Source organism: Heterodontus francisci, chromosome 11 (assembly GCF_036365525.1).
Source record: "Heterodontus francisci isolate sHetFra1 chromosome 11, sHetFra1.hap1, whole genome shotgun sequence".
In the NCBI taxonomy this organism is placed as follows: Eukaryota; Metazoa; Chordata; class Chondrichthyes; order Heterodontiformes; family Heterodontidae; genus Heterodontus; species Heterodontus francisci.
The window spans coordinates 78,473,951-78,499,892 of NC_090381.1; the positions used below are offsets into that span (position 1 = coordinate 78,473,951).

The following is a 25,942-nucleotide window of genomic DNA, read 5'->3' on the forward strand; positions in this document are numbered from 1 at the left end:
AAATCAGATCACAGCTCTGCAGTCATGCCACATCCAGTCATGAATAGTGGTGCACAATTAACCAATTAACGAGAAGACTCCATGAACATCCCCATCTTCAATGTTGGCAGAACCCAACTTGTAAGTGCAAAAGACAAGCTGAAGTGTTTGCAACCACCTTCAGATGGATCTGCTGAGTGAATGATCCATCTCTGCTTCCTCCTGAGATCCCCACCATTACATAAGCCAGTCTTCAGCCAATTCGATTCACTCCATGTGATAATCAAGAAATGGTTGAGCACACTAGGCGTAGCAAAGGATATGGGCCCGACTGTAGTGCTGAAAATCTGTGCCCCAGAACTAGCCATACCTTTTGCCAAGCTGTTCCAGTAGAGCACTGGCATCTTTCCGACAAGTAGAAAATTTGCCCAGGTATGTCCTGTCCATAAAAGTGGGGCAAATATAGTCTGGCCAAATACTGCCCCTCAGTCTACTCTCAAAAATCAGCAAAGTAATGCAAGGGATTGTTGACATTGCTTTCAAAAGAAACTTACTCACCAATGCTTAGTTTGGGTTCCAGCAGTACCACTCAACTCTAGACCTCATTACCGTCTTAGTCCAAACATGGACAAAAGGACTGAATTCCAGTGGTGGTGAAAGTTACTGCCCATGACATCGAGACAGCATTTGACCAAGTGTGACATCAAGGAGCCCTAGCAAAATTGAGGTCAGTGGGAATCGGGGTTGGGGGGAGAACTCTCCACTGGCTGGAGTCATACCAAGCATAAAGGAAGATGTTTGTAGGTGTTTAAAGCCAATCATCTCAGCCCCAGGATATCGCTGCATGAGTTCCTCAGGGCAGTGTCCTAGGCCCAGCCATCTTCAGCTGCTTCATCAATAACCTTCCATCCTAAGGTCAGAATTGGGGATGTTTGCTGATTGTGCAATGTTCAGTTCCAACTCCTCAGATAATTAAGCAGCTTGTGCCTGCATTTAGCAAAACCTGAACAACATTCAGGCTTGGGCTGATAAGTGATTGACCAGAAACTGAACTGGACTAGCCATACAAATGCTGTGGCTACAAAAGTAGGTCAGAGGCTAGGAATTCTGCAGCATCTAACTTGCCTCCTGATCTCCCAAAGCCTGTCCATCTACACAGCGCAAGTCAGGAGTGCCCTTGCCAATGATGCGTACATCTCATGAATTCTCAACTAATCCATTTATATTTTTCATGCATCATTTTATGATTGAATAATATTTATTTTGGAATTGAATAACAGCAAAATTGTTCTATTATGTGTTTAAATGTGAATGATACACACAATTAGTTTTAATGTGAGTACTTCAGCTATTCACTTTCTCGTTGATATAACACAAAATATAAAATTTGCTTCTCAGGACCAGGGTGGGTATTTGGCAGTAACTATGAAGTCAGTATGTTATTAAAAACCCAGTTATACCTCAACAAGGGGCAACTTTTTCAAGGGCTTTTACAGTGAGTCTCAGAGTGTAAGAGTGATCAGAGTGAAAGTTCTCATCATTTCATAAGATTTCCCAATGATTGCAGTCTGGCAGCTCATATAGAGCGGAGTGGAATATCATAGCAGTTTAGAGGGTTGAGCAGTCATTTAAAAGGTTGCAGAGTAGCTTGTGGGGAAGCAGATTATGGAGGAAAGTCAATTAATGTCTTTACAGGGAGTATTCTGGAAAACGAAGACCAAGGTTCACTGATGCAGTATTGGAGATAGTGCTGCAGATACTCTGGGTACTGTTGGGGGGGAATGGCCTCTCAGGGGAAAGCAGCATCAGCCCAATTCGTTGTACCACTGTTGATTCTGCTGCACAGGGGAGGAGTAAAAGGTGTGGGAATGCAATAGTTATAGGGGATTCAATTGTAAGGGGAATAGGTAGGCGTTTCTGTGGCCGCAAAAGAGACGCCAGGATGGTATGTTGCCTCCCTGGTGCTGGGGTCAAGGGTGTCTCAGCGGTTACAGGACATTCTGACGGGGAAGGGTGAACAGCCAATGGTCGTGGTACACATTGGTACAAACGACATAGGTTTAAAAAAAAGGATGAGGTCCTAAAAGCAGAATATAGGGAGCTAGGAAGTAAGTTGAAAAATAGGACCACAAAGGTAGTGATCTCAGGATTACTACCAGTGCCACGTGCTAGTCAGAGTAGAAATAGCAGGATATATCGGATGAATACGTGGCTGAAGAGATGGTGTGAGGGGGAAGGTTTTAGATTCCTGGGACATTGGGACCAGTTCTGGGGGAGGTGGAACCGGTATAAACTGGACGGGTTACACCTGGGCAGGACCGGGACTGATGTCCTGGGGGAGTATTTGCTAGAGTGGTTGGGGAGGGTTTAAACTAAAATGGCAGGGGGATGGGAACCTTTGCAAGGCGTAAGAGGAGGGGGGAATCAAAGACAAGAACAAAGACATTACGGGGAATAAGAAAAGTGATAGGCAGAGAAATAAAGGGCCAGAATCAAACAGGGCCACAGGGAAAAATAGTGGGAAGGGGACAGGTAATGTTAAAAAGACAAGTGTTAAGGCTTTGTGCCTTAACGTGCGGAGCATTCGCAATAAAGTGGATGAATTAATCACTCAAATAAATTTAAATGGGTATGATATATTCGGGATTACGGAGACATGGCTGCAAGGTGACCAGGGATGGGAAATGAACATCCACGGGTATTCAGTATTTAGGAAGGACAGGCAAAAAGCAGTGGAGTTGCATTGCTGGTTAAAGAGGAAATTAATGCAATAGTGAGGAAAGATGTTAGCTCTGATGATGTGGAATCTGTATGGGTAGAGCTGAGAAACACTAAGGGGCAAAAAATGTTAGTGGGGGTTGTATACAGACACCAAAATTGTAGTGGTGATGTTGGGAATGGCATTAAACAGGAAATTAGAGACGCATGCGATAAAGAAACATCTGTAATTTAATATGCGTATAGATTGGGCAAATCAAGTTAGTTACAATACTGTAGAGGAGGAATTCTTGGAGTGTATACGGGATGGTTTTCTGGACCAATACGTTGAGGAACCAACTAGAGAACAGGCCATCCTAGACTGGGTATTGTGTAATGAGCAAGGAATAATCGACAGTCTAGTGGTGCGAAACCCCTTGGGGATGAGCGACCATAATATAATAGAATTCTTCATCAAGATGGAGAGTGATGTATTTGATTTTGAGACTAGGGTCCTGAATCTTAGTAAAGGAAACTACGAAGGTATGAGGCGCGAGTTGGCTATGACAGATTGGGAAACGTTACTTAAAGGGATGACGGTGGATAGGTAATGGCAAACATTTAAAGAGCGCGTGGATGAACTGCAACAATTGTTTATCCCTGTCTGGCGCAAAAGTAAAAAGGGAAAGGTAGCCAAACCATGGCTTACAAGGGAAATTAGAGATAACTTTAGATCCAAGGAAGAGGCATTGTAAATTTGCCAGAAAAAACAACAGACCTGAGGATTGGGAGCAGTTTAGCATTCAGCAAAGGAGGACCAAGGGATTGATTAAGAAGGGGAAAATAGAGTACGAGAGCAAGCTTGCAGGGAACATAAAAACTGACTGTAAAAGTTTCTATAGATATGTGAAGAGAAAAAGATTGGTGAAGACAAATGTAGGTCCCTTACAGTCAGAAACAGGGGAATTTATTATGGGGAACAAAGAAATGGTGGACCAACTAAATGCATACTTTGGTTCTGTCTTCACAAAGGAGGACACAAATATCATACCAGAAATTTTGGAGAACACGGGGCTGAGTGAGAGAGGGGAACTGAAGAAAATCAGTATTAGTAGAGAAATGGTGTTGGGGAAATTGATGGGATTGAAGGCCGATAAATCCCCAGGGCCTGATAGTCTGCATCCCAGAGTACTTAAGGAAGTGGCCCTAGAAATAGTGGATGCATTGGTGGTCATCTTCCAAGATTCTATAGACTCTGGAACAGTTCCTACAGATTGGAGAATAGCTAATGTAACCCCACTATTTAAAAAGGGAGGTAGAGAGAAAGCAGGGAATTATAGACCAGTCAGCCTGACGTCGGTAGTGGGGAAAATTCTAGAGTCCGTTATCAAAGATTTTATAGCAGAGCACTTGGAGAACAGTGGTAGAAGCAGGCAGAGTCCGCATAGATTTACGAAAGGCAAATCATGCTTGACAAATCATCTAGAATTCTTCGAGGATGTAACTAGTAGAGTTGATTAGGGGGAGCCAGTGGATGTAGTTTATTTGGACTTTCAGAAGGCTTTCGATAAAGTCCCACATAAGAGATTAGCATGTAAAGTTAAAGTGCATGGGATTGGGGGTATTGTATTGCGATGGATAGAAAATTGGTTGGCGGACAGGAAACAGAGTCGGAATAAATGGGTGTTCTTCCGAATGGCAGGCAGTGACTAGTGGGGTACCACAGGGATAGGTGCTAGGACCCCAGCTATTTACAATATAAATGACTTAGATGAGGGAACTAAATGTAATTTCTCCAAATTTGCAGATGACACAAAACTGGGTGGGAGGGTGAGTTGTGAGGAGGATGCAGAGAGGCTTCAGGGTGATTTGGACAAGTTGAGTGAGTGGGCTAATGCATGGCAGATGCAATGCAATGTGGATAAATGTGAGGTTATCCACTTTGGTAGCAAAAACAGGAAGGTAGATTATTATCTGAATGGCTATAAACTGAGAGATGGGAATATGCAGCGAGACCTGAGTGTTCTCGTGCACCAGTCGCTGAAGGTAAACATGCAGGTGCAAGAGGCGGTAAAAAAAGCAAATGGTATGTTGGCCTTGATAGTGAGAGGATTCGAGTAGAGGAGCAGGGATGTCTTGCTGCAATTATACAGGGCCTTGGTGGTGAGGCCACACCTGGAATATTGTATGCAGTTTTGGCCTCCTTATCTGAGGAAGGATGTTCTTGCTGTAGAGGGAATGCAGCGAATGTTTACCAGACTGATTCCTGGGATGGCGGGACTGACGTATGAGGAGAGATTGAGTCGGTTAGGATTATATTTGCTGGAGTTCAGAAGAGTGAGGGGGTATCTCATAGAAACCTATAAAATTATAACAGGACTTGACCGGGTAGATGCGGGAAGGATGTTCCCGATGGTGGGGGAGTCCAGAACCAGAGGTCAGACCTTTCAGGACTTAGATGAGGAGAAGTATCTTCACCCAGAGAGTGGTGAGCTTGTGGAATTCGCTACCACAGAAAGCAGTTGAGGCTAAAACATTGTATGTTTTCAAGAAGGAGTTAGATATCGCTCTTGGGTCTGAAGGGATCAAAGGATATGGGGCGAAAGCGGGAACAGTTGGATGATCAGCCATGATCATAATGAATGGCGGAGCAGGCTCAAAGGGCTAAATGGCCTACTCCTGCTCCTATTTTCTATGTTTCTCCCTTCCTGACAGCACATGGACTGTAGTGGTTTAAGAAGGCAGCTCACCACCACCTTCTCGAGGGCAATTAGGGCTGGACAATAAATTCTGGCTTGGCAAGCGACGTCCACATCCCATGAATGAATAAAAAAAATTGATGAAAGGAAGGCTACCTTTTTTGACTTTCTGGGCACCAATTCCAGGAGAGAACAGTTTAGAATGCCTCACAGAAGGTCACTGACAAGTAATGCTGTCCGCAACTCCCATAGGCTTGGATACAAATAGATTCCATAGAGAGATACAGCACTGAAACAGGCCCTTCGGCCCACCGAGTCTGTGCCGACTAACAACCACCCATTTATACTAATCCTACATTAATCCCATATTTCCTACTACATCCCCACCATTCTCCTACCACCTACCTACACTAGAGGCAATTTACAATGGCCAATTTACCTATCAACCTGCAAGTCTTTGTCTGTGGAAGGAAACCGGAGCATCCGGCGGAAACCCACACGGTCACAGGGAGAACTTGCAAACTCTGCACAGGCAGTACCCAGAACCGAACCCGGGTCACTGGAGCTGTGAGACTGCGGTGCTAACCACTGCGCCACCCCATATGGGCTGAATTTTACCCCAAATGTGAAAGAAACTGGCAGCCCTACAGGGAGCTGATATAGTGGGTGGAATGTTCATACTGAGGCAAAGGCAGGTTTGGTGGCGGGCATGCAGTCAATCTCTTGCTACTGGCGGCGTGCTGGTCTGCCAGCATGTTCCCACCTCTGGCCCATTATCAGGGAGATGGTTTCTTGGGAGTGATGGCTACCCGCTTGCCAATGGCTAGTAGCCAATTAGGCCAATTAAAGTGCCAATTGAGGGCATTCTTCACATGCCTAATGGATTTTCTGGGTCCCCCCCCCCACTCCCCCAATTTGGCTGGAGTCCATAGTTTGAATGGTGGCAGCCTCCCTGCGGCAGGTGGGGATGGCCAGAGAGGCATCCTGCAAAACAGCCTGTGAGAGCCACAGCTGCTGCCACACGCCATTCTGTGGAGGGGGATGGCCTGGCAGATGTGGCCACAGTATATTTGATATCATTTGCAAGACCTCAGAGGCGCCTCCATTTTGAGGTGCTTTCGCAGTCTCCCATCTACAACGGCAGTGCTCACCTTTCCTGGTGGGCCTGCTGGCTGCGCAGAGCCTTGGGTGCTCCCATTGGCTCTCCCAGCTGTGAAGCTCGCCCACCGTCTAATTGAACGGGGCACCCGGAGATGGCCTCTTACTTGGCAGTCGCCTCAAATCTCCAGGATCCCACCACGGCCACCTCCAAGTTCTGACCGAAAGTTCAGCCTGGTGTTGGGATTGGGAACCTGGATCTAGGCTATTACTATTCGTTAATTTTATTGAGTGAAGGAATTCTTCCATGAATCCCTGAATATTGTTTAATTACAGCCTCAAACCTCGAAACATGCTATCAGGTTACAACACCTAGCATGTATAACATCATGTCTAACATTAGTTCAAAGAGAACAGTACTTAAGTTTCTTTTGCCAGAAGTTTGCTGCTATTAAGATAATGGTGGTCAGAGAATGTACAAACCATATTACAATAATGGACAAAATAACTTGTTCTATTTGTTACATACACTGAGATTGTTAAGTAATATAACTCATAACCAATGAAAATTAGATCGCTGTGGAAGGCTTCTAATGAGTTTTTAATACACCATATCAATAAGCTTCCTTTGAGGAACTACCACCGTGCTAAATGGAATAGATTTCAAACAGATCTAGCAATGCAAAACTGGGCATCCATGAGGCACTGTGGGCCATCAGCAGCAGCAGAATTGTACTCAACCACAATCTGTGACCTCATGGCTCAGCATATCCACCACTCTACCATTACCATCAAGCCAGGGGACCAACCCTGGTTCAGCATGCCCTCCTGCACTCTTCAGATGCAGCAAGACCTGGGCAACAACCAGGCTTGGGCTGATAAGTGGCAAGTAATATTCGCGCCACACAAGTACTAGGCAATGACTATCTCAAATAAGAGAGAATCTAACCATCTCCCCTTGATGTTCAGTGGTATTACCATGGCTGAATCCCCCACTATCAACATCCTGGGGGATACCATTGACCAAAAACTGAACTGGACCAGCCACGTAAATATAGTGGCTACAAGCACAGCTTAGAGGCTGGGAATTCTGCGGTGAGTAACTCACCTCCTAACTCCTCAATGCCTAGCCACATCTACAAGGCACAAGTCAGGAGTTGTGATGGAATACTCTCCACTTGCCTGGATGGGTGCAGCTCCAACAACACTCAAGAAGTTCGACACCATCCAGGATAAAGCAGCCCGCTTGATTGGCAACCCATCTACCATCTTCAACATTCACTCCCTTCACCACTGAAGCACAGTGGCAGCAGTGTGTGCCATCAATAAGATGCACTGCAGCAACTCACCAGCTCTCCTTCGACAGCACCTTCCAAACCTGTGACCTCTACCACCTAGAAGAACAAGGGCAGCAGATGCGTTGGAACACCACCGCCTGCAAGTTCCCCTCCAAGCCACACACCATCTTGACTTGGAATTGTATCGCTATTCCTTCACTGTTGCTGGGTCAAAATCCTGGAACTCCCTTCCTAACAGCATCCCAAGGACTGCAGCAGTTTAAGAAGGTGGCTTTTCTCAAGGGCAATTAGAGATGGGCAGTAAATGCTGGCCTAGCCAGTGATGCCCACATGCCATGAATGAATAAAAAAACGGAGACTACTTAATTCTCCAGAAAGTTGATTACTGATCTCCTAGAGATCAGTAGAGAAGAGCCCTAGAGTTGTTACGGGACATAAGGAGGTCATTCGGCCCATCAAGTCCATGCCAGCTCTCTGTAAAATCGTGCCATATCCAGTAAGCTATGTACAATCATGAAAGCTTTAGTTTCACCCTCCAGGCTTGCTACATTATCAGATATTTAGCATGTAAGGATACATTCACATGCATTGACGTTCAGTCAGTCCCATCCCTCCACTCTATTTATCTATCTATCTCTGCAAGTAAACAAGAAGTGATGTTGGTAGTGAATTACCTTTAGTTCATGTTGCATATCTTCTAGCAACTGGCTGAAGAGACTTGAGAGCAGACGATACCTGCTGCCATAGCTGGGGCATTGCATGTTCCTCAAGAAGACGTACAAAAAGGTGAAAAGAATTAGAAAGCAAAAAAATAAAAATGTATCATTTAAATATCACTTAATTATATCTGTTTACTGTTACTAGATCACACCAGAATACCTTCAAAGTGTCTGTGTGCGACTGTTCAGCAACCAAATGAGACAAAGCATAGCCCAAAGCATTGACTTCACAAGACCAGGAACTGTAAGTACAAACCATTGGATTTGTTTAAAAATCTGGTGAATTAAATGTGAGATTTTCATGAATTATAAGCAGTTGTGTATAATTATCATACTAGTTTTGAAATAACTAGATTCATTTAATTTCCCATGAAGGTACTATCTGTGAGCAATTAACAGTACTGCAAAAAACTGTGGGGCTAGCTCACAAATTGCCAGATTTTTAAGTTGAATTTCACCATTTGCCCAGGTGGGATTTGAACAAGACCTCTGGGTTGCTGATCCACAAAAGAAAGATAAGGTTACATTTATATCATGTTTCAGGACATCTCAAAGTTCTTCACAATCAATGAAGAACATTTGAAGTTGTCAATGTTGCAATTTAGGGAAACATGGCAGTTTGTTTACACAAGGTAAAGTTCCACAAAGATCATTTGAGATAAATGACCAGATAATCTGGTTTTCATTCATGCTGTTCGAGGGATAAATGTTGGCCATTGGGAGGATACTGGGAGAAATCCCTTGCTGCTCTTCAGATAGTGCCAGGGGATCTTTTATGAGCATCTCAGAAAGCAGATGGAAGGCAGCACCTTCAGTTGTGTAGCACTCTCTCAATACTGCACTGAACTGTAAGCTTAGTATATGTGCTCAAGTCTCTAATACATTTACTGCAGTCCATGTGTTATCCTAAATAAACATATAACACCTTTGGAATACAGTGGTATAGTGATTGTTACTGCATTAGTAATCCAAAGTCCTGGCCGAATAAACCATAGAATATTAAGTCACATTCCACCTTGGCAGTTTGAGAATTTGATTCAGTTTGAAAGAAAATCTGGAAATACACAGCTGGTATCATAAAATTATCATGAAGCTGTTGAATTGTTATAAAAACCCAACTGCTTGACTAATTTCCTTATTTTATCCAGTTTCTATGTGGTTGACTCTTAACTGCCATCTAAAGTTGCCTAGCAAGCCACTCAATCTCTACAATGCAACAGTTGAAGAAGACTCACCACCACCTTCTCAGGGCATCCAGGGATGAGCAATAAATACTGATCTTGCTAGCAATGCTCATAACCCAAGAATGAATAAAAAAAACAAACAAGTGTGTTAAAGGAGGTACTTAATACCTTGTTCTTCATGTTCATGATCATGTTCTATCAGACAACCTGCTACCTCTGAAAGATATGAAGTGGTCTGCTATATAATTAGATGAACGGATTTTGTTTCCATTGGGTCAGTTTTTTTCCATTTTACCTGTATTTGCAGCATAGTTTCATTATTTGTGGAAAAAATGGCACAGAATTCCTGGAGTTTGTGCCATATCCAGTAAACTATGTCCAAGCTTTAGTTTGACCCTCCAGGCTTGCTACATTACTAGATATTGAGGATGTAAAGGTACATTCCAATGATTGAAAGTGACTGCTGACTTATGTGAGTGGTCTTTGACACTGTGCATCGACGAAATATCTGAGTAAAATGGCTAAAATTGTAATATCCCTATTATCTTATAAATACTCCCAAATAACACTGACAGGAGAGAGGTAGCATTGGGACTTGTTTTTCTTTGGTAAAGTTCATCAAATAATTCTCACTCTGGGTAAATAAAGTATTTATAAACATGAATAGAGGTTCTTAACTTATACTTATATAGTGTGGTTTCAGGACTTTATCAAGCTACAAGGTATTAATTAACCAGATGGTACTATATCACAAAACAAGAGAGTAGAAAGACACATTTATGAACAAGCTTGTAACTCTGTTATGCATTTGTTTGTTTAAGTATTTGTGTTTTATAAAAAAAATATTTTTTCAGTGGTTGACTTAAGTCTACTTATTTTAATGTCAAAACTCAGTTATTAGATAAATGGAACATGGTCAACGGATATCTAGTAGTTTATTGTGTATGCTTGTTACAATTTGTAACCTGAGGGTTTTAGGGCAGTGATGGGACCTGATATTTATTTTAATAAGTTTTAAGCTTAATATGCAACAGTTTACAGTAATTGCTAACCATGATAGAGCATTATCTGAGCTCACATTTGCTATATTCAATTGATCTCAGCATTATAAAATCATAATGGGGAATACAATTTCTGTTCCTGTGGTGAAATTCTTGAATTATTTAATGCACAAAATAACATGGTTTAAAATCATGCTGAACATTCTTGGTTTCATTCTATAAATTGTTCCTTCTGATGGATTATGCATCCATTTCAATATTTTAATCTCATTGTTCAAATCAAACAATGTTGACAAAAACATCCCCAATTTTGCACAGTTTTACCACTATTTGCTGTTTTTGAATTATTGTACTTTCTACCTTTCAGATGTTAGTATTGCACCAATAAACTCATTTGGTACTGAACGTTTCTAGCGTGAAGTCTAAGAATTATAGAAATGATTCCGGCAATAGTACTGAAGACCTGTGCTCCAGAACTTGCCGTGCCCCTAGCCAAGCTGTTACAGTATAGCTACAACACTGGCATCTACCCTGCAATGTGGAAAATTGCCCCGGTATGTCCTGTACACAAAAAGCAGGACTTCCAACCTGGCCAATTACCGCCCCATCAGCCTACTCTCAATCATCAGTAAAGTGATGGAAGGTGTCACCAACAGTGCCATCAAGCGGCACTTGCTTAGCAATAACCTGCTCAGTGACCTCAGTTTGGGTTCCACCAGGGCCACTCAGCTCCTGACCTCATTACAGCCTTGGTTCAAACATGGACAAAAGAGCTGAACTCAAGAGATGAGGTGAGAGTGAATGGCCTTGACATCAAGGCAGCATTTGACGGAGTATGGCATCAAGGAGCCCTAGCAAAACTGAGGTCAGTGGGAATCGGGGAAAACCCTCCGCTGGCTGGAGTCATACCTAGCGCAAAGATGGTTGTGGTTGTTGGAGGTCAATCATCTGAGCTCCAGGACATCACTGCAGGAGTTCCTCAGGGTAGTGTCCTGGGCCCAACCATCTTCGGCTGCTTCATCAATGACCTTCCTTCAATCATAAGGTCAGAAGTGGGGATGTTCGCTGATGATTGCACAATGTTCAGCACCATTCGTGACTCCTCAGATACTGAAGCAGTCCGTGTAGAAATGCAGCAAGACCTGGACAATATCCAGGCTTGGGCTGATAAGTGGCAAGTAACATTCGTGCCACACAAGTGCCAGGCAATGACCATCTCCAACAAGAGAGAATCTAACCACCTCCCCTTGACATTCAACAGCATTACTATCGCTGAATCCCCCACTATCAACATCCTAGGGGCTACCATTGACCAGAAACTGAACTGGAGTAGCCATATAAATACCGTGGCTACAAGAACAGGTCAGAGGCTAGGAATCCTGAGGCGAGTAACTCACCACCTGACTCCCCAAAGCCTATCCACCATCTACAAGGCACGTCAGGAGTGTGATGGAATATTCTCCACTTGCCTGGATGAGTGCAGCTCCAACAACGCTCAAGAAGCTCGACACCATCCAGGACAAAGCAGCCCGCTTGATTGGCACCCCATCTACAAACATTCACTCCCTCCACCACCGACGCACAGTGGCAGCAGTGTGTACCAGCTACAAGATGCACTGCAGCAATGCACCAAGACTCCTCAGACAGCACCATGCAAACCCGCGACCTCGACCAACTAGAAGGACAAGGGCAGCAAATACATGGGAACATCACAACCTACAAGTTCCCCTCCAAGTCGCACACCATCCTGACTTGGAACTATATCGGCGTTCCTTCACTGTCGCTGGGTCAAAGTTCTGGAACTCCCTTCCTAACAGCACTGTGGGTATACATACCCCAAATGGACTGCAGCGGTTCAAGAAGGCAGCTCACCACCACCTTCTCAAGGGCAATTAGGGATGGGCAATAAATGCTGACCTGGCCAGCGTCGCCCACATCCCATGAATGAATTTTTAAAAAATTTTGTTTTCTTTTACTGAGAACTTCTGATCAAGTCACTTATTTTTCTTGCTTTAATTATCTGATGACTGATAAAATATACATGGAACATGGAACTATACAGCACAGTACAGGCCCTTCGGCCCACGATGTTGTGCCGAACCTTTAACCTACTCTAAGATCAAACTAACTACCTACCCTTCATTCTACTATCATCCATGTACCTATCCAAGAGTCGCTTAAATGCCCCTAATGTATCTGCTTCTACTACCACCGCTGGCAGCGCATTCCACGCACCCACCACTCTCTGTGTAAAGAACCTACCTCTGACATCTCCCCGAAACCTTCCTCCAATCACCTTAAAATTATGCCCCCTGGTGATAGCCCTTTCCACCCTGGGAAAAAGTCTCTGGCTATCCACTCTATCTATGCCTCTCATCATCTTGTACCCCTCTATCAAGTCACCTCTCATCCTTCTTCGCTCCAGAGAAAAGCCCTAGCTCCCTTAATCTTTCTTCGTAGGACATGCCCTCCAGTCCAGGCAACATCCTGGTAAATCTCCTCTGCACCCTCTCTAAAGCTTCCACATCCTTCCTATAATGAGGCGACCAGAACTGAACACAATATTCCAAGTGTGGTCGAACCAGGGCCTTATAGAGCTGCAGCATAACCTCGCGGCTCTTAAACTCAATCCCCCTGTTAATGAAAGCCAACACACCATACGCCTTCTTAACAACCCTATCAACTTGGGTGGCAACTTTGAGCGATCTATGGACATGGACCCCAAGAACCCTCTGTTCCTCCACACTACCAAGAATTCTGTCTTTAAGCCTGTATTCCGCATTCAAATTCGACCTTCCAAAATGAATCACTTCACACTTTTCCAGGTTGAACTCCATCTGCCACTTCTCAGCCCAGCTCTGCATCCTGTCAATGTCCCGTCGCAACCGACAACAGCCTTCCACACTATCCACAACTCCAGCAACCTTCATGTCATCGGCAAACTTGCTAACCCACCCATCCAAGTCATTTACAAAAATCACAAAGAGCAGAGGTCCCAGAACAGATCCTTGTGGAACACCACTGGTCACTAAGCTCCAAGCTGAATACTTTCCATCTACTATCACCCTCTGACTTCTATAGGCCAGCCAATTTTGTATCCAGACGTCCAACTTTCCCTGAATTCCATGCCTCCTTACTTTCTGAATGAGCCTACCATGGAGAACCTTATCAAATGCCTTGCTAAAATCCATATACTCCACATCCACTGCTCTTCCTTCATCAATGTGTTTTGTCACATCTTCAAAGAATTCAATAAGGCTTGTGAGGCATGACCTGCCCCTTACAAAGCCATGCTGACTGTCTATAATCAAACCATGCTTTTCCAAATAATCATAAATCCTGTCTCTCAGAATCCTCTCCAATAATTTGCCCACTACCGACTGACTGGTCTATAATTCCCAGGGTTATCCCTATTCCCTTTCTTGAACAAGGGAACAACATTTGCCACCCTCCAATCATCCGGTACTTGACTTGCATTTTATTTTATATAGAACTTGCATTTTATTTTATATAGAACTTGTATTGTTAATTTAAGACAATTTTACAGGAAATTTATTTTAATCCATATACTTATGGTTTTTTGTTTGCTTTTAGATTTTAACCTTTTGTTTTCAGCAGGACACTTTTACCACCTAGCTTTTCACTTTAATAAGACTTTTTGTTTGATGGAGGCATATGGTTAACATCGGGAGGATTTAATTGCTTTTAAATATTTTTTAATAGAATTTTGCTTTTATTTTTGTAAAATATTCTAACTTCTGTGAATGTTTTCTATTTTATTGTCTGGGTATCTGTCCATAAAAGGATGTTTTCATTAAGAGCCCTTGTAACAGTGAAGGATCTGTGAGTTTCTAAAATTCTTTCTAGACTTCAGAATGCCTGTTCCTTTCCTACCCTTTCCTATTACTCCATCAATGGTACATTTTTCTTGTCATCTACACAACATATTAAGTTCTGAATTGCAAATAGTTACATAATTATTTAAAAATGTGCATTGAAGAATTTATCCAAAATACAGTAGAATCTGGTAACAGTGATCAATAGTGTTCACTAGCTCAAATGGTAATATGACCAACTGAACAATATAGCTGAACATAGCTATCCCATGATTCCCAATGTACTTTTGATTGCATTGTATTACTGAACAATGACTCTCAACATTCACAGCCACTTCAACCAGCTGGCCAATAAACAACTAGTCAGTTTCTCATCTCTGTTACATTACTTAAATGTCAATAAAGTAGAAAGAATTTGAAGGCTGTTATATTGTTCTGTTCTTTTTTCACAACTTAAAAACAGCACCCTTGAAGTCGAGTCTTACTCAAGGCTCAGCTGTGCAGTTTTCAGAGTGCTGGTTTTGGGTTGAAATTAATGAACAGAGTAACTTTTTATAATTTACATAAGATTGCACAGGATATACAGCACAGAAACAGGCCATTCGGCCCAATCAGTCCATGCCAGCATTTATGCTGTACTTGAGCCTCTTCCCATCTTTTCCTCATCTAAATCTATCATCTTAACCCTCTATTCCCTTCTCCCTCAAATACCTATCTCAGTTCCCCTTAAGTACAGCTATACTATTTGCTTCAACCACTCCCTGTGGTGGCGAGTTCCAAAAGCTCATTCCTCTTTGCATAAAGATGTTTCTTCTGAATTCCCAATTGAATTTCTTGGTAGCTATCTTATATTGATGGACTCTAGTTATGCTCTTCCCCACAAGTTGAAATATTCTCTCTGTATCCACTTTATTAAACCTTTTAGAATTTTAAAGATCTCTGTTCGTACACCCCTCAGCCGCCACCTTTCAAGAGAAAAGAGACCCGGCCTGTTCATCTCTCCTGATATGTATACCCACGTATTTCTGGTAGCATCCTTGTAATTCTTCTCTGCAACCTCTCCATATCCTTATAATGTGGTGACCAGGACTACACACACTACTCTAAGTGTGGTCTAACCAAAGTTTGATACAAGTTTAGCATAGCTTCCCTGTTTTTCAATTCTGTCCCTCTAGAAATAAAGCCTAGTGCTTGGTTTGCTTTTATTATGGCCTTGCTAACCTGTGAAGCAACTTTCAGTGATTGATGTATTTGTACTCTGAGATCCCTTTGTTCCTCTACCCCACCTTCCAAGTGAAGTCACTTCCCTAATTCATCGTACCAAAATGTACTACCTCATGTTTATCTGTGTTGAACTTCATTTGCCAATTATTTGTCAATTCTGCAAGTTTATTCATGTTTGCCTGTACTTATTCATGTACTTTGTTGCAATCCTCCTCAGTATTGACTATCCCCCAATTTGGTATCATCTGCAAATTTACAAATTATGTTTTTGATTCAAAAGTCCAAATCATTAACATGAATTGTGAACATCTGTGGTCCCAGCACTGATCCTTGTGGCACACCACTTCCCACCTTCTACCACTCTGAATAACTACCTTTTACTCCCACTCTCTGCTTTCTGTCTTGAAGCTAGCAATTCATTCTGCCACTTGTCCCCTGACCCTACACTCTCTGACCTTATTCATTTGTCTAATTGAAAATCCAGATAAATTATATCTACTGCATTACCATTGTCTACTCTCTGTTACCCCCTCAAAAATTTAGTAAGGTTGGTCAAGCAAGATTTTCCCTTTTGAATTCCATGCTGACTATTCATTATTATGTTTTTCTTTTCTAGATGTTCTTCTCTTCTCACCTTTAGTGGGCATTCCATTATTTTTCCTACCGTTGATGTTCAGCTGATAGGTCTCTAATTCCCTGGGCATGTTTTGTCCCCGTTCTTAAATATCGGAATTACATTAGCTACCTGCAGTACTCTGGCACTACACCTTTTCCTAACAAATTAACAATCTGCGTACTGCAACATACAGAAGCGCCATTAAAGCTGTTTAATATCTTGGTGAATGTCAAACAGTGTTCCTTGCCTCTTCAGCAATGCTACTCACTGGCAGCCTGAAACTCTTATCAGAAGTTTGCAGTGGGGTAGAAAGCAAATTAGAAAATTGAAACCCGTAGAGTTTTCAGCACAAAATTGTTCCGTACAACCAACCAAGTCAACACAGGGTTAGTACAAATGCCTTTTGGCAAACACAGTTTAAAAATCATATCCTCATGTTCACTACATGCAGTGATCACTAAGACAGATTCCACTGTATACTAACTATGCATATTTCTTTTCAATTACAAGATATTGGAAATGAATTCCTACAATTGATTTATATTGATAAAATCTGATAAAGATTTATGATATCAAATCATACTATGGCCCGGATTTTCCAGTAGACTCTCAGAAGCCTGTGGGCCAGTGCAAATGCTAGTGTCATTTGTTCGCTGCTGACCCCAAAATCCTGGCCATAATGTTTGACCTAAATTTGACTCTGTCAGCCTATGTAAAGAAAGAAACATTAATTAATTGAAAACCCGTTTCTGGCACATAGTTTTATGTCAAATGCATCTCCCTAGCAAGCTTTTACATTCAAGAACATTTTCTGTTATCTTTTTGATGCAATTGTTCAATCTGTATTTGTCGTATATTTTGTAACAAGTGACTTCATACTGAAAAATTCATTTTCCCGGGCTGCTTACAAACAGTGTATGAGGTGATTTTAGCATGAAGCTCTCGTTATGCCTTACCTTGCTTGTCATTATGTGCAGTGCATGTAATCTCTACAAGCGACACTGAGCTCTACTAATGAAAAGCAGAAAATACTATAAGCTGCAAAGGTGTTGCCATTGGGAATCTGCTGATTTTTGTTTTCCAAATGCATTCATAAATGCTGCATGTATTGCTTTGCTCAATTATAATTAAAATATTCCATCTTAACAGTATTCTTTAAATTTCTTTTAAAATAGGCATCATCTATGCTGAGGGCATCCATAGTTCCTACTATGTAAGTGACTTAAATGCTTTGAAAATTTCAAGTTTGAATCTTTTCTTGTACTCGTGCATCTCCAGTAGTGCTATTCATATGTAGTCGAGATATGAAGTACAGCCTTTGGTGTTTATAGCTGTGCCACCTAGATGTGTCCACAGCTATAATACAGCATATTTACTGAAGCAGTAAAACATTACTGACTCAGTTAAAACATTTACATACCTTTTGAAACTGGAGTTACAAAGTCACAAATGTAATATTTGTAATGCAATTTACCTACCACCTTGCAAAGGTTACTTAAGATGAAAGTTATTTATAGTATTTGTTCACTGTGTTCCACTATGGTTTGCATTATTTACTTCATGTACAAGTGCTTTATTTGTTTATCTTTCACTCCGCTCTCCAAAACTACTTTTTCTTGTTTATGATTATAAAACATATTTTTCTCCTCCTTCCATCTCACAGTTCTTGCTGTAGCTATTGGTGAAATTATTTTTGAGAGTCATTTTCTTTCACAATGACCAGAATCTGATTACGTGGTTATTGTGATGAATTTGTTGCATTTCAAATCATAACATTTATTTTTTTAATAAAGAAAAACTTGCATTTATATAGTACTTTTCACAAACACAAGACATCCAAAAACACTTCACAGTCAATGAAGTACTTTTAAATCTTTGTTCCTATAACAACATAGAGAAATGAAACAGGCTTTTTGCGCATAGCAAGATCCCACTAACAGCAATGATTAAAAAATCTGTTTTAGTGATGTTGGCTGGAACACCAGGAGAACCCTTCTGCTTTTCGTTGCATAGTACCATGAGATCTTTTACATCCGCCTCAGAGGGCAGACCGAGCCTCAATTTAACTTATCCAAAAGATGGCATCTCCAACAGTGAAGCTCAGCCCCAATTGTATTGAATGGCAGAGCAGGCTCGACAGGCCGCATGGTCTACTCCTCCTCCTATTTCGTATGTTCTTATGTAATACTCCAGGAACAAGGGCTTACTTATTGAGGTGGTTGTTAACATGAGAGAAATATCTGGTGAAGCGAAGTACAATATTTATTCACCATTGTTCTCGCTGGTTAACTGGTACCATACCACCAGTTAGTTATGTGCAGTTTTAGCTGCAGCTGTCTGCCTCCAGACTTGGCAATGTAACAGGCTCAGGAGCAATCTGCTTCACAGGCCTCACGTCCAGTCTCCTGTTCCTGGAGTCCAGAGCCTGAATCTCCCGTGCCTTTTCTGGAGCCTGCTTTCTGAAGTGGGGCCTGCTGAAGCACATTATTCCCAAGCCTGTTACGTTGCCTTGCCGAGGCAGACAGACACTGCTGAAGCTGCACATCTCTAACTGTTGATATGCCATTGTTCCTGCTGCAGTCCAGAGAGTAGCAGTAATGCACTCATAATTAAATGGTGAGTTGTGCTGCTTATCAGGCCACTTAAAAGTAGTTCCTGGTTCTTGCTGTCTACCAAATAAGGTCTCAGATCCACATTTGCTTTAGGCTCCAGGTTCAGGAACCCATGTGCTTCGGTAGGCAGGTCCCGATTCCAGTTTCCTCTCCACTCAGCACTCCGGAGACAGGGCACATGCACAAGCGCCACCAATCAAGTGCATATACTCAGACCCATACCAGATGCACATGTGCAGCGGGACCAATGTGCCTTGCAAATAATCATACCGCAAACTGATTTTGTATAGTATCTGAGGGTAGAGGGGATGTTTATGGGGCATCATATTGCCTCATAAACATTTGCTTCTGAATGCAGTGCGATTGTCAGTCCCCGCAGCAACAGAAAACCCTCATGCTCCTAACATTAATTCTGCATTTTTGTTTCATATGGTAAGTTGTAGAAAAAGTTGAAAAATTAAATTTATTTTTTTCCCTACCACTTGTGCCTCAGTTCATATAGTTACTGCCTGGGTTTACAATACTCTCTGAATACATAAATACATCTGCAATACTGCATATTTTTCAAAATGTGTAACAGGGAGATACCTTCTGGGTATTGTAATTCCACAGAAGCAGTGAAAACTGCAACTAGCATAATGCACTAACTTCTTATACACAGGATATTCCACAATTGTAAGAATGCTCTAATCCTTTCTACCTCGTTGTCATGCAACATGGATTGCCTTGGTATATTGTGTGGGTTTGATATTCCATAAGAGCAGGATGTAAGTACTCCTAAGTTCCATCCCTATTTCGCTCACACACATGCACAGCTAGTAAATTCCAGCGTACATGCTCCGGTGAAATTTCCAACTTGGGCCTCAACTCCAAGTAAAGGCAGGCCTTTCTTGGGGAACCTTTATGTTGGTATTTCTAACATGAATTTTGTGAGCAGTATTAGGGTTTTTTTTAATGTGCTATGTTAATGTTATGTCTGATAATATATTCTCTCTCGAATGAAGAAAAAGAATAGCAACTGGAAAAAGTTTGATGAAATTATTTGAGCAGATGGCTTGATCCATTTTGTGATGCTTGCTGGTTAGTGAATGGTAGCTTTGAAAAAAATGCCTGATGTGACTGCCTAATTTTCTGTCGCTTACCCATTCCTTGTTGCCAGAATTGAGCCGTATTTGATTTGTTGGATATTTAATTCGTTGAAATTAAATTATCAAAATGTTCTACGATGTGCAAAACCCTGAAATGTTGCACTTTTGAGGTGTAAAATGGCTGATGTGCACTAAATGCAAAATGTTTAATAATGTTGCTGCAAATGAATGTTTCAATCCTTTAGGAAGTCCAAAGATGTACCTTTATTACCATCTCTTGATTATGAAAAGTTGAAGAATGATTTGATCTATGGAAATGATCGACTTAAGGCACTTCTATTGCAAGCGCTACGTTGGGTATGTATAAGTTTAACTTTGGTTAATCTTTTTACAGCCTCAATTATTTTTGACGCTTCTGCTATTTGTGACTTGAAAGCAAAGTGATGCATTGTTCCCGGTCTATACCGTACATTCCTAATTGTAGATAATGAAATCCACTATGCGCAATATTTATGTAGAGTTCTGAGATTGCTGAGATTTATCTTTGCGCTTACCCTCTTCTGAAGGGTACATTTCATAATTCCCTTTCTTTATTTCATCCTCACCAGAAAGATTCTGTTCCCTACCCTGCACCTCAGTTTTCTACCTTCCTTTCTTAAAGGTAATGACTTCTGCTAGAAAATGGCTCGACAGATGCCGGCAGCCCTTAGTAGCTGGCTCAAATAGCTATTCTTCATATGTGAGCCGATAAAATGAGTATTGTCTGACTGTATACTACACCATGTAGCCACTGAGCAATTGAGGGACACCTGTTCAGTTTTTAAACCTCTGTCTTACAAAGTATGATTCGACTCTACATTCTGCTTTTGTTAATAACTCCTCCATGCCTCTTCGGAAAGAAATAGCCTCTTGTTGAAGGTACAATTTTGTCCAAACAATCATAATTTATATGTAAGCTGTAACAGTTAACATCATAGGCAATTCAGCTGCAGCAAGTGTTAGAGCCATGCCTGATCCTGTCCTCCACTGACATTCATAGAGGTGTATTTCCACCAACTTTTGCAGAATAGCAATCCAGAGCTGAAGCCTTGGCCAACAGTCCCCTCCCTAAGCTGAGGCCAATTTTATTGCCCTAGTGGAAGTTTTGCACCATCTGAATTACCTGGAATGAGCAGTCAACTAATCAGAAGCACTGATATGAGTATTTTGTTCGGAGCTGAATATTGATGGCTTTTGTTTTGGAGGAACGACTGCCCATCTTTCCTGGAACTCCATGATTGAATCCCTGCAATCCGGTTTCTGCCCCACCGCAGTACCAAAATGGCTCTTACAAAATCACAAATAATATCCCATGTGACTGTGACTCTGATAAACTATCCCTCCTCGTCCTTCTCGCCTGTCTGCAACCTTTGACACAGCTGACAACACCATCTTCCTCCAGTGTTTCTCCACTGTTGTCTAGCTGAGTGGGACTGCTCTCACCTGGTTCCATTCTTGTCTATCCAGCTGTAATCAGAGGTCCATCTGTGATAGCTTCTCTTCCCGCGCCTGCACGGTTATCTCTGGTGTTCTCCAAGGATGTTCCCTTGGCCCCCTCTTTCTCATCTACATGCTGCCCTCGATAAGCATCAGTTTCCACATGTACACTGACAACAACTGTGGCCAGAGTATCACCTGCAAAGGCGTCTGTTCCCACTCCCACACCGATGCCTGTAGCGTGACTTATCCTCTACATCAGGGTGGTCCAACCTTTTAGCGAGCGGGGGCCACATTGCAACTTTTGTCTGACATAGGGGGCCCGTGAGACAATTTCAGAAAGATAAAGTAATTAAAAATTTATCTTTTAAGCAAAACAACAACAAATGTGCATTTTAGTGAAGAATCTTTAATTAAGATCAATTTATTGACTTACTTTCTCATCATTATGTTGGACACTGATTTCGCGAAATACCTGACATTTTTTCGCTTGCACAAGTAGTCATTGTTTTCCCACACACATGTAGCGATGTGTAGTATTCCGGATAGATATCCATCTGTCAAAAGTGATCTCTCTGTCTCTCCCCCCTCCCCCCTTTCCTGCGCTGTTGCCCCACCTTCCTGCGCTGTTGCCCCACCTTCCTGCGCTGTTGCCCCACCTTCCTGCGCCGTTGCCTCATGTTGTTCACCCCTCTCTGTGTCATCCTCGCTCTCTGCCGTCATTCCTTTTCTCTCTGTCCATCCCTATTTTTCTCTCTGTCCATCCCTATTTTTCTCTCTGTCCATCCCTATTTTTCACTTTGTCCATCCCTATTTTTCTCTTTCTCCCGCCCCCCCGTCTCTCCCGCCCCCCCGTCTCTCCCGCCCCCCCGTCTCTCCCGCCCCCCCGTCTCTCCCGCCCCCCCGTCTCTCCCGCCCCCCCGTCTCTCCCGCCCCCCCGTCTCTCCCGCCCCCCCGTCTCTCCCGCCCCCCCGTCTCTCCCGCCCCCCCGTCTCTCCCGCCCCCCCGTCTCTCCCGCCCCCCCGTCTCTCCCGCCCCCCCGTCTCTCCCGTCCCCCCCGTCTCTCCCGCCCCCCCGTCTCTCCCGCCCCCCCGTCTCTCCCGCCCCCCCGTCTCTCCCGCCCCCCCGTCTCTCCCGCCCCCCCGTCTCTCCCGCCCCCCCGTCTCTCCCGCCCCCCCGTCTCTCCCGCCCCCCCGTCTCTCCCGCCCCCCCGTCTCTCCCGCCCCCCCGTCTCTCCCGCCCCCCCGTCTCTCCCGCCCCCCCGTCTCTCCCGCCCCCCCCGTCTCTCCCGCCCCCCCCGTCTCTCCCGCCCCCCCCGTCTCTCCCGCCCCCCCCGTCTCTCCCGCCCCCCCCGTCTCTCCCGCCCCCCCCGTCTCTCCCGCCCCCCCCGTCTCTCCCGCCCCCCCCGTCTCTCCCGCCCCCCCCGTCTCTCCCGCCCCCCCCGTCTCTCCCGCCCCCCCGTCTCTCCCGCCCCCCCGTCTCTCCCGCCCCCCCCGTCTCTCCCGCCCCCCCCGTCTCTCCCGCCCCCCCCGTCTCTCCCGCCCCCCCCGTCTCTCCCGCCCCCCCGTCTCCCCCGTCCCACTCTCTCTCTCTCTCTCCGTCCCCCTCTCTCACTCTCTCTCTCCCCGTCCCCCTCTCTCTCTCTCTCTCTCCGTGCCCCTCTCTCTCTCTCTCTCTCTCTCTCTCTCCGTCCCCCTTATCTATCTCTCTCTCTCTCTCTCTCTCTCCGTCCCCCCTCTCTCTCTCTCCGTCCGTCTCTCTCTCTCTCTTTCTCTCTCTCTTCGTCCCCGCCCCTCTCTCTCTCTCTCTGTCTCTCTGTCTCTCTGTCCCCCCTCTCTCTCTCTCTCTCTCTGTCCCCCCTCTCTCTCTCTCTCTCTCTCTCTCTCTGTCCCCCCTCTCTCTCTCTCTCTCTCTCTGTCCCCCTCTCTCTCTCTCTCTCTCTCTGTCCCCCTCTCTCTCTCTCTCTGTCCCCCTCTCTCTCTCTCTCTCCGTCCCCCTCTCTCTCTCTCTCTCTCTCTCTTTCCCCATCTCTCTTGCACATCCTCAACTTTAATTGCTGCTCCATTGGCAGCTGTACCTTCAGCCGTGGAGGTCCTCAGCTCTGCAATTCCCTCCCTAAACCCCTCTACCTCTCTTTCCTCCTATAAGACACTCCATCAGTTTGGCCAGAGGTAGGTTTTAAGGTCATCTACCCTTTTATCTCCTTATGCAGCTCGGTGTCGAATTTTGTTTGGTAATGAATTTGTGAAGTGCCTTGGGACGTTTTACTATATTAAAACCAGTATATAAACTCAATTTGTTGGTGGTGAAGACACAGAGCTAGATTAGATTAATGCCATTTTTTTGACTCCCATAGAGGTTGACGCAGTCTCATCCTGGAGAGCAAAGGGATACAGTCCTTCAGGCTTACATTAGCAATGATCTGCTGGAATGTCACAATAAGAACCAGGTTGGCTGGTTTTATTCTTTAATCTAACAACATTTCTTCTGTATCAAAGTATTTGGAGCTTTATTGTATCTACATTGTGGTGAAACTGTGTTGCCAATTCATCATAAAACAAGTAAATTGCTTTATTTTGTCCTTCCTCATTTTCTGCAGTGCATCTCTTGTGTGGCTTGAGGCAGGAATTGGAGATGGTATTAACACTGCAGATCAGATGGCACCAAATTTATTTAAAGAATGCACCTGTTGTAATGACCTTGAAAGTATGAGTAGAACATTTTTTTTGAGAACATTACAGCGCAGTACAGGCCCTTCGGCCCTCGATGTTGCGCCGACCTGTGAAACCATCTGACCTACACTATTCCATTTTCATCCATATGTCTATCCAATGACCACTTAAATGCCCTTAAAGTTGGCGAATCTACTACTGCTGCAGGCAGGGCGTTCCACGCCCTTACTACTCTCTGAGTAAAGAAACTACCTCTCACATCTGTCCTATATCTATCACCCCTCAACTTGAAGCTATGTCCCCTCATGTTTGCCATCACCATCCGAGGAAAAAGACGCTCACAATCCACCCTATCTAACCCTCTGATTATCTTGTATGTCTCTATTAAGTCACCTCTCCTCCTCCTCCTCTCCAACAAAAACAACCTCAAGTCCCTCAGCCTTTCCTCGTAAGACCTTCCCTCCATACCAGGCAACATCCTAGTAAATCTCCTCTGCACCCTTTCCATAGCTTCCACATCCTTCCAATAATGCGGTGACCAGAACTGCAGGCAATACTCCAGGTGCGGTCTCATCAGAGTTCTGTACAGCTGCAGCATGACCTCGTGGCTCCGAAACTCGACCCCCCTACTAATAAAAGCTAACACACCATATGCCTTCTTAACAGCCCTATTAACCTGGGTAGCAACCTTCAGGGATTTATGCACCTGGACACCAAGATCTCTCTGTTCATCTACACTACCAAGAATCTTCCCATTAGCCCAGTACTCTGCATTCCTGTTACTCCTTCCAAAGTGAATCACCTCGCATTTTTCCGCATTAAACTCCATTTGCCATCTCTCAGCCCAGCTCTGCAGCCTATCTATGTCCCTCTGTACCCTACAACATCCTTTGGCACTATCCACAACTCCACCGACCTTAGTGTCATCCGCAAATTTACTAACCCACCCTTCTACACCCTCTTCCAGGTCATTTATAAAAATGACAAACAGCAGTGGCCCCAAAACAGATCCTTGCGGTACACCACTAGAAACTATACTCCAGGATGAACATTTGCCATCAACCACCACCCTCTGTCTTCTTTCAGCTAGCCAATTTCTGATCCAAAGCTCTAAATCACCTTCAACCCCATACTTCCGTATTTTCTGCAATAGCCTACCATGGGGAACCTTATCAAACGCCTTACTGAAATCCATATAGACCACATCCACTGCTTTACCCTCATCCACCTGTTTGGTCACCTTCTCGAAAAACTCAATAAGGTTTGTGAGGCACGACCTACCCGTCACAAAACCGTGCTGACTATCTCTAATGCACTTATTCTTGTCAAGATGATTATAAATCCTGTCTCTTATAACCTTTTCCAACATTTTACCCACAACCGAAGTAAGGCTCACAGGTCTATAATTACCAGGGCTGTCTCTACTCCCCTTCTTGAACAAGGGGACAACATTTGCTATCCTCCAGTCTTCCGGCACTATTCCTGTCGACAATGACGACATAAAGATCAAGGACAAAGGCTCTGCAATCTCCTCCCTGGCTTCCCAGAGAATCCTAGGGTAAATCCCATCTGGCCCAGGGGACTTATCTATTTTCACACTTTCCAAAATTGATAACACCTCCTCCTTGTGAACCTCAATCCCATCTAGCCTAGTAGCCTGAATCTCAGTATTCTCCTCAACAACATTTTCTTTCTCTACTGTAAATACTGACGCAAAATATTCATTTAACACTTCCCCTATCT

The 25,942-nt window shown here is 43.7% G+C and overlaps 1 protein-coding gene across 7 annotated transcripts in view; it reads left to right on the forward strand.

The window, feature by feature from the left end:
* The window catches only part of LOC137375320 (lisH domain-containing protein ARMC9), a 143,637-nt gene that overhangs the window by 58,644 nt on the left and 59,051 nt on the right, over window positions 1-25,942 (forward strand). For 6 of the 7 annotated variants that reach the window (XR_010975986.1, XM_068042296.1, XM_068042302.1 and 3 more), the window contains exons 10-13: window positions 8,636-8,734; window positions 17,527-17,564; window positions 20,297-20,408; window positions 23,884-23,976. Coding sequence is in view for 6 of the 7 variants with exons in the window: in XM_068042296.1 (XP_067898397.1) it covers window positions 8,636-8,734; window positions 17,527-17,564; window positions 20,297-20,408; window positions 23,884-23,976 (342 nt within the window). In the remaining variant the exon portion in view is untranslated. The remainder of the gene's footprint in view (window positions 1-8,635; window positions 8,735-17,526; window positions 17,565-20,296; window positions 20,409-23,883; window positions 23,977-25,942) is intronic. The other variant, XM_068042301.1, reaches the window with a different exon arrangement.